The sequence below is a fragment of the Galeopterus variegatus genome, unplaced genomic scaffold (assembly GCF_000696425.1).
Source record: "Galeopterus variegatus unplaced genomic scaffold, G_variegatus-3.0.2 Scaffold986, whole genome shotgun sequence".
Classification (NCBI taxonomy): domain Eukaryota; kingdom Metazoa; phylum Chordata; class Mammalia; order Dermoptera; family Cynocephalidae; genus Galeopterus; species Galeopterus variegatus.
In genome coordinates this window covers 418,256-427,822 of record NW_007727097.1, presented here as the reverse complement: position 1 = coordinate 427,822, position 9,567 = coordinate 418,256, and the positions used below count along the sequence as shown (strand labels likewise).

The 9,567-nt window shown below is 38.5% G+C and overlaps 1 protein-coding gene across 1 annotated transcript in view; it reads left to right on the top strand.

The window, feature by feature from the left end:
* Positions 1-2,212: 2,212 nt before the first annotated feature.
* LOC103591554 overlaps positions 2,213-9,567 on the top strand; it is a 71,334-nt gene continuing 63,979 nt past the window's right edge. Inside the window, exons 1-2 of the mRNA XM_008574035.1 lie at positions 2,213-2,345; positions 2,560-2,913. Of these exons, the coding sequence (XP_008572257.1) occupies positions 2,213-2,345; positions 2,560-2,913 (487 nt within the window). The remainder of the gene's footprint in view (positions 2,346-2,559; positions 2,914-9,567) is intronic.

The following is a 9,567-nucleotide window of genomic DNA, read 5'->3' as shown; positions in this document are numbered from 1 at the left end:
ACTGTGGCTTTCAGTTAAAATACATTTCCTGTTTAAATTGCTCATTCTTTCAGTAAAATTCTGCAACTAACCTTTCATTTTGTTTTTTTCCTATATGCCTTTTAAGATAATGCTTCTGGTACAGAAGTCACAAGTTGCGTGCCTAATGATGTGTGCCTGAAAAGGATCATTGAAGTGAGCTTGGCCCAACACAAACTGAGCTAGGTTGGTTGATCCCACAGACATCTCCACTGAGCCTGTGCAAATGTCCAAAACCTCTGCCTCCAGATCCCACCATTTTCTGACCCTAAAGAGGTATTCAGGTGGTTTGCACCTGCACAGATCCTCCTCCCATCCCTGACCATTTCCCCATAAATACTCCATCTTTCCCACTGCCATGGGCAAGACAGATTTGAGATACAAATCTCCTGTCTTCTCAATTGGCCTTTGAAAATAAACATTTTAACCTCTACTGTGAAGACTTGTGCTTTGATAATTGTCTTCTGTTGCAAGCAGGCAAAGAAACCCCATTCAGTTCAGTAAGAATTCCAGTCTTAAGGATGTTGTATTTTCTGTTTCTGCTGGAATATTCTTTCCCCCAAACCTGCACATGGCTCCATCCTTTTCATTTTTCAAGTCTCAGCACAAATGCCACTTCCACGGAAACACATTCTCTGGTCACTCTAGCTAAAGTTGCCATTGCCACAAAACCCACCTCCTGTTACCATTATCTTGCTTTATTTTGTACACAGCATTGTTTGGTATCTGAAATTATTCATTTTTATGTGAACATGCTATTGTCTGCCTCTATCCATGGTGATTCTTTCTCTGTAGAGCAGGGATTGTGTCTGCCTTATTCACTGCTGTGTTTGTAGGGCGTGGAGCAGTGCTGAACAGATGACTGTGTTCTGATGTGTATGCTGAGCCATCCTGGCCCTTGTGCAGCTGGCTGTGGTCACTAGTGAGGAGATACGTTGGCTTTTGTCCTAGTTTTCATGACTCTCAACACCATAGGGCTGAAGTCACAAAGTCCTTTCCAATTATACCCCAGGTGCCCACTGACAGCTGAAAACAGGAATAGTTGGTCTAAAACCAAAAAGTCATTTGGGTTCTTCAGGAAAAGGTGAAATATATGAAAACCACTTATATCAGAAGATTGATTTATCATTAACAGAAAACAAATGAACACATTTCTTCTTAAAACAAATGACAAACCCTAGTAAAGTTTGTTTTTGATAAAGTCACACTGAAATCCATGAATGTTTTATATGATGGCACTTCAAAAAGTTCATGAAACAATTTGTATTATTTTTATGATTTATCATTAACAGAAAACAAATGAACACATTTCTTCTTAAAACAAATGACAAACCCTATTAAAGTTTGTTTTTGATAAAGTCACACTGAAATCCATGAATGTTTTATATGATGGCACTTCAAAAAGTTCATGAAACAATTTGTATTATTTTTAAATTTCATTTATATACAAACTTTTTCAAATACCCTCATATTATTTATAGTTGAAAGAGAAAATGTGCTATTATATTCCTTACATTATTTTACATCTTTTCTGCATGACAAGATTTTGGCTTTAAATAAAGAATGAATCTTGATAAAGACATTGAAAATACTATATCTTCATGTTAAATAAATGTATGTGTATGACTTATATATGAAATAGTATATTTAGATGTGATGGAAAGTGAATAAAATGACATTTTAAGGGTCAATATTGTAGAAAGTTGTCTGTTTTGCTTAAGTATTGTAATAGTCCGTTTTCATTGCTTATAACAATATACTTGGAACTGGGAGATTTATAAATAAAATGAAATTTATTGCTTACAGTTTCTGAGGTTGAGAATCCAAAGTCCATCTGCTGGTGGTGACAGTGACCCAGAGGTCTCACATTGCATGATGGTGGAAGCAGAGAAAGCAAAAGAGAGAGACAGACTCTCCTCTTCTTTTAAAGCCCTCAGAACCATGCCCCTGACCTCCATTTTTAATCCATTCACTATGGCATGATCCTACAATCCAATCACCTCTTCAAGCCTCCACCTTTCAATTACTATACTAGGATTTCCCACCCTCTTAACCATCACAGCGGGGCTAAGTTTCTAATACATAATACTTGAGGAACATAATTCAATCCACTACAAGCGTATTTTCTACATGATTTAAAATTTCCCATTTAGAGCATTTACTGGTGGAGTGGCTGGTTTTTGTGTGTGAAGCTATGGCTACAGACTCCCCTAGAAGACCCAGTGGTTGTACTGGTGGAGTTGTGATTCACCCCCAGGCTGTCACAGAGCAGTCCTACATGGAAAGCGTTGTGACTTTTCCACAGGACGTTGTGCCACAGGCTTACAGTGGAGCACTCCAACAGAAGAAAAGGAGAAAATAGTCTGGGTCAGATTTGAAAACGCAGATTTAAATGATACATCAAGAAATTTGGAATTTCATGAAATACATAGCACTGGGAATGAACCACCATTGCCAGTTATGATTGGCTGCAGTGATGGAACGCAGGTCTGGAGCATCCCTTCCATTGCATGGGATCCCCGGTGTACCCCACCCTGTGAGACGTGGCCGTGGACAGCAGCTCCGAGGTCACCACAAAGGACTTAACGGAGAAGAAGGAAATTGTGAAGGAGGCAGAGAAGGGAAGAAATGCCCCTGCTAATGGGAACGCCAACGAGGAAAATGGGGAACAAGAGGCTGACAATGAGGTAGACGAAGAAGAAATGTTGATACCAAGAAGCAGAAGACTGATGAGGATGACTAGACAGCAAAAAAAGAAAAAGTTAAACTTAAGAGAAAAAAAAAGCCGCAGTGACCAATTCACCCTCCACTACCAGTCTCAGAATCTAAACGTGGTCACCTTGGAGTGGAGACACCACCCACCCGCCTCCCCGCCGCGGGTAGCGCCATCTGCAGGTGACACGCACTCCCACCATCAACCAAACCACAAGAGAATTTGCGACAGGGAAGCAAAAAAGAACCAAATTTTCCAAGGCCCAGCTCTTTTTCTTAAAAGTACTTTAGAAAGGAAAATTTGTGGGCTGGCCCGGTGGCACACTGGAGAGTGCGCTGCCTGGGAGCGCGGCAGCGCTCCCGCCAAGGGTTCGGATCCCATGTGGAGACCGGTTCCTGCTCACTGGCTGAGCGTGGTGCAGGTGCAGCACCAAGGGTTGCGATCCCGTTGCTGGTCCCCGGTACGGATGCGACAAAAAGGGTTGCAATCCCGTTGCCGGTCAGTAAAAAAGACAAAAAAAAAAAAAAAAAAGGAAAATTTGTTTGTATTTTTTATTTACATTTTGTACTTTTGTACTTAATGTTAGGTGTCAGCCAGTTATAAGGATCTCGGGTGACCAAACCAGCCTTCGGAGCCTTCTCTGTCCTACTTCTGACTTGACTTGGTGTGACCATATTCATTATAATCTCAAAGGAAAAAAAAAAAAAAACTTGTACTACTTCTGACTTGACTTGGTGTGACCATATTCATTATAATCTCAAAGGAAAAAAAAAAAAACTTGTAAAAAAAAAAAAAGCAAAAACAACAACAATTAAACAATCTTATTCCAAACATTCTGCTAACTTTTTTTGTGTATGCGCTGAGCTGTACTATAAGTACTTGGTTTGTAAGAGATGCTTATAAAGGCCAAAGATAAAAGGTTTCTTTTTTTCCTTTTTTTGTCTGTGAAGTTGCTATTTATTTATTTTGGCCTGTTTGATGTATGTGTGTAACAATGTTGTCCAAGAATAAAACTGGACTTTTAAATAAATAAATAAATAATACAATAAAATTTCTCATTTAAGCATTAATGTATTTGAAAGTTTATTATGAATGGAAATATTACTATATTTATGTTTTCTTCCATCTTACATGAACAAAATATGAATCTTTTAGGTGTATAGTTGGTTTTAAGTAACAGAAAAGGCAACTAATGTTGCCATAAAGATAGTTTTAATCCTTCCATTATAAAGAGTTTGGAGGTAGGGGGTTGCTGGTGTTGTTTCAGTGGCCTTATGTCTTCAGGAATCTAGGTCATCATTACTACAATATTCTTGGCCTTTCCCTTCATGTCCATAAGGTGGTCACCACAGTTTCAAAAACGTTGGAGTTGAAGGTAGAGAGAAAGGGGAAGAAATCACGGTAAAGCAATCTCCGAATGTTATTTCAACAGCAAAATCTATTCCAGGTGCTTCTAGTGAATTTTGCTTAGATTTCCCTGGCCAGGACATTGTCATATGGCTATTCTTAACTATTAGGGACACTGGGAAAACAAGTATTTAACATTTGACCTAGAGAGGAGAGGGAGGCTAGTGGAAATGAAAGAAGGAATGTATATTGTGTGAGCCAGCTAATAGCACATGCCATGTGCCTAAGGGTGTTTGTGCTGCTATAACAGCATATCACAGACTAGCTAATTTATAAAGAACAGAAATGCATTTCTCACAGTTAAGGAAGCTGGGAACTCCGAGATCAAGTTATTGGCATCTGATAAGGGCTGCTCTCTGCATGTAGGACGATGCCTTGAATTCTTCATCCTCTGGAGGGGAGAAATGCTGAGTCCGCACACAGCAGAAGGCAGAAGGACAAAGAGGATTCCTCCATCAAGCCCTTTTATAAAAGCACCTAATCCCATTCATAAGGGAAGGAGTCCTTGTGACCATTTACTTCTTAAAGGCCACACTTCCCAAAACAAAACTCTTGCAGTGGGGATTGTTTTTCAACATGAACTTTGCAGGAGACAAAAAACGTTCAAGCCATAACACCATATAATAGTTTTGTGTATTAATTGTTAAATAATAAAATGATATCTTCAGGGGCTACTAAAGAATTTTAAGCCACATACATGTCCAACAATATATTATCCCCCACGCCTCCGCCCATGTGGAGCTGTTGCTAGGGGACATCAGGCCAGCCAGAGACTACATTTCACCAACTCCTTTGCACCTAGATGTGGCCAGTGAACTTGTCCACACCAGTGAAATGTGAACAGATATGATGTGGCACGACTTTTTTATTCACTCTTTGTGCCTTCTGCTGCTACATGTGGATGATATTGTGGGTGGTGGAGCTGTAAAGCAGAGGAAGCCCAGATCACTGTGTGGAGCATAACCTCCGACAGACTAGTAACATGTGCTTGGGACTGTTTTATGAGCCACAAATAAATTTCTATTCTGTTAAGCCAGGTCACTCAAATTTGGAGGATTTTTGTTACAGAAGCTAACATTAACTCAACTAGGCAATACTTGTGCTTATATCACCCCAGACTTCTCACTTATTTCTTGTTTCTGTTAATTCAGATTTTTCATCATCTTTGTAGAATCTTTCTCAATCCCCTCTCTATTAGGCAACCAGCAATAACTTTCTGTAGCTTCTCAAACATCTTGAGCATTATTTCTTCTAATGCCTTGTTTCTAATTTGCTGTGTTCTAAGAAACGATCATTGCACATGCTAGGACTCTGAATAAATGCTATCTTGCTCTGAGCTAGGACTATGAATAAATGCTATTTTGCTCTGAGCTAAGTACATAAATTTTTTGGTGCTAGTTTGGGTTATTATGGGATTTGGGGTGGCTTACTCCCTGATACAGGATAATTGCCTGATAAAGGACCAGTGAAAAAGAGATGTCGAATTATGTGTTAAATGTAGAAAAAAGGGTGAGGTACAGCTATTTGGCAGAGCATGTGAGCACTGTAATATTTCAAATTAGAGAAAATGGCTACTTTGTTTCCCAGAGCTGGAAAGGGAAACTTTGTGAGGATATGGAATTATAAAAGTAATATATATACATATATATATACACACATGCGTGTGTGTGTGTGTATATATATATATGGGAAACTTTGTGAGGATATGGAATTATAAAAGTAATATATATACATATATATATACACACACACGTGTATATACACACACACACACACACGTGTGTGCGCGCGTGTGTGTGTGTATATATATAGAGAGAGAGAGAATGCTTCAAAAAATTCATGGAAAGATTTATATCATCTTTTAATTATATTTTCTCACAAACTTTTTTTAATTTAAAAAATTTATTATTAGCATATTCGTTCTTGCAATTCATGATATTCCTTTATGCACTTTGCCTGACCTATCACTTCCCAAATCCCCTCCCTCTCTCCCTTCCATCTCTAATACCCTTAGGTTTTTTCTCTCCTTCTCAAAGTTCAACTTATTGTTGTAGTCTTTCTTTCTATCTTTCCTTAATTTCTTCCTTCTTCCCTCCTTCCCTGCCTCACTCCCTCCCTTCTTTCCGTCCTTCCTAGCAGCCAGTTATGAGTGAGAATATGCCGTATTTCTGTTTCTTTGTCTGGCTTATTTCATTTAACATAATTTTTCCAGATTCATCCATGTTGCTGCAGAATTCCATACATTTTTTATGGCTGAGTAGTATTCCATTGTGTATATAAACCAACTTTCTTTCTCCAGTCATTCATCGATGGACACTTAGGTTGGTTCCATATTTTGGCTATTGTCAATAGACCTGCAATGAACATGGGAGTGCAGGTATCCCTTCAACATGATGATTTCTGTTCCTTTGGATATATGCCTGGTAGTGGGATTGCTGGAGCATATGGTAGTTCTATCTATAGTTGTTTGAGAAGCCTCCATACTGTTTTCCATAATGGCTGTGCTAATCTACAGTCCCACCAACAGTGTAGAACAGTTCCCCCTTTCCCCACATCCTCACCAGTATTTGTTATTCTTGCTCTTTTTCATAATGGCCAGTCTAACTGGGGTGAGATGACATCTCAGTGTGTTTTTTTTTCTCCTTTTTGTCTTTTTGACCGGTAACGGGATCGCAACCCTCGGTGTTGCACCTGCACCGTGCTCAGCCAGTGAGCGGGAACCGGTCTCCACATGGGATCCGAACCCTCAGCGGGAGCGCCGCCATGCTCCCAAGCGGCGCACTCTCCAGTGCGCTGCCGGGCCGGCCCTCAGTGTGGTTTTTATTTGCATTCCTCTGATGACTAGTGATGCTGAACATTTTTTCAGGTACCTCTTGGCCATTTGTATATCTTCCTCTGAAAAATGTCTATTCATCTCCTTTGCCCATTTTTTAACTGGATTTTTTGTTTTTTTACTGTATAGTTGTTTGAGTTCTCTGTATATTCTGTCTATTAATCCTTTGTTGGATGCAGAGTTTGAAAATATTTTCTCCCATTCTATAGGTTGGCTTTCTGCTCTGTTGTTTCCTTTGCTGTACAGAAGCTTTTTCATTTGATATAATCCCATTTATTTATTTTTTCTTTTGGTGCTTGTGCTTTGGGGTCTTATTCATAAAGTCTTCACCCAGTCCTATTATCTGGAGTTTTTTTCCCTATGTTTTATTTATTTTACTGGTTTCATGTCTCATATTTAAGTCTTTAATCCATCTTGAGTTGATTTTGGTATATGGTGAGAGGTACAGGTCTAGTTTTATTTTTCTGCATGTGGATGCCCAATTGTCCCAGCACCACTTACTGAAGAGGCCGTCTTTACCCCAACGTATGTTCTCACTGCCTTTGTCAAAGATCAGTTGGCTGCAAGTATGTGGGTTGATTCCTGGGTTTTCTATTCTGTCCCATTGATCCAAGTGTCTGTTTTTATGCCAGTACCATGCTGCTTTGTTTACAAAAATTTTTAAATATAATTTGAAGTTGGATAGTGTTATGTCTAGGGCTTTATTTTTTTCTCTCAGGATTGCTTTGGCTATTTGAGGACTTTCGTCATTCCATATGAATGTTAGGATTGCTTTTTCTGTTTCTGTGAAGAATGTCATTGGTATTTTGATGGGGATTGAATGGAATCTGTGGATTGTTTTGGGTAGAACAAACATTTTCACGATGTTAATCCTTCCCATCTAAGAGCATAGTATGTCTTTCCACCTTTTTGTGTCCTCTTTAGTTTCTTTCAGTAGTGTTTTGTAGTTCTCATTGTAGAGATCTTTCACTTCCTTGGTTAAATTTGTACCGAGAGTTTTTTTTTTTTTGGTTGTTTTTCTTTTGTGTGTGTGCCTATTGTAAATGGGCTTGCATTCTTGATTTCGTTCTCTGCTAGCTTGTTATTGGAGTATTAAAATGCCATTGATTTGGGGGTGTGAATTATGTATCCTGCAACATTACTGAAATTGTTAATCAGCTGCAAGGGTTTTTTTGGTAGCATCTATAGGTTTTTCTATATATAATATCATGTCCTCTGCAAACAAGGACAGTTTGACTTCATCCTATTCAACCTGGATGCCCTTTATTTCTTTCTCTTGCCTGATTGCTCTGGCTAGTACTTCCAATACTATGTTAAATAGGAGTAGTGAGAGTGGGCATCCTCGTCTTGTTCCTATTCTTAAAGGAAAAGATGAAAGCTTTTCCCCACTCAGGATGATACTGGTGATTGGTTTGTCACAAATGGCTTTTATTATCTTGAGATAATTTCCTTCCATACCTAATTTGCTGAGAGTCTTAATCATAAAGGGATGTTGAATTTTGTTGAATGCCTTTTCTGCATCAATCGAGATCATCATGTGGTTTTTGTCCTTGGTTCTGTTGATGTGGTGTATCACATTTATTGACTTGTGCATGTTGAACAAATGTTGCATCCCTGGGATGAATCTGACTTGATCATGGTGTATAATATTTTGATGTGTTGCTGAAATCTGATTGCTACTATTTTGTTGAGGATTTTTGCATTTATGCTCATCAGGGATATTGGCCAATAGTCTTCTTTTTTTGTTATATCTTTATCCGGTTTTGGTGTCAGGGTGATGCTGGCCTCATAGAATGAATTTGGGAGAATGACTTCTGTTTCAATTTTTTTGAAAAGTGTGAAGAAAAGAGGTATTAATTCTTCTTTAAAAGTTTGATAGAATTCAGCTGTAAAGCCATCCAGTCCTGGGCTTTTCTTTGTTGGAAGGCTTCTGATTACTGCTTCAGTCTTATTGCTTGTTATTGGTCTGTTCAGGTTCTCTATTTCTTCTTGGTTCAGTCTTGGCAGTTTGTACGTGTCCAGAAATTTATCCATTTCCTCCAGGTTTTCATATTTGTTGGTGTATTGTTTAAAACAGTCTCTAATGAGTCTTTGTATTTTTGTGGTATTGGTTGTAATGTCTCCCTTTTCATTTCTGATTTTTGTTATTTGGTCTCTCTCTCTCTCTCTCTCTCTAGTTAACCTAGCTATTTTGTTTATCTTCTCAAAAAACCATATTTTGATTTTTTGTTTCATTGATCTTTTGTATTATTTTTTGGGTCTCTATTTAATTTACTTCTGCCCTGATTTTGATTATTTCTTTCCATCTACTACTTTTGGGATTGGATTGTTGTTGTTTTTCTAGTTTTTTGAGGCATAGTGTTAAGTCATTTATTTGAAGTCTGTCCATCCTTCTGATGTAAGCATTTATTACAATAAACTTTCCTTTTAGTACTGCTTTCTCAGTATCCCATAGGTTTTGGTATAATATTTCTTTACTTTCATTAATTTCAATAATTTTTTTTTCCTTTTTGTCTTTTTTCGTGTCCGGCAACAGATCGCAACCCTCAGTGTCGCGCCCGTACCGGACCTGGACCGGCAACGGGATCACAACCCT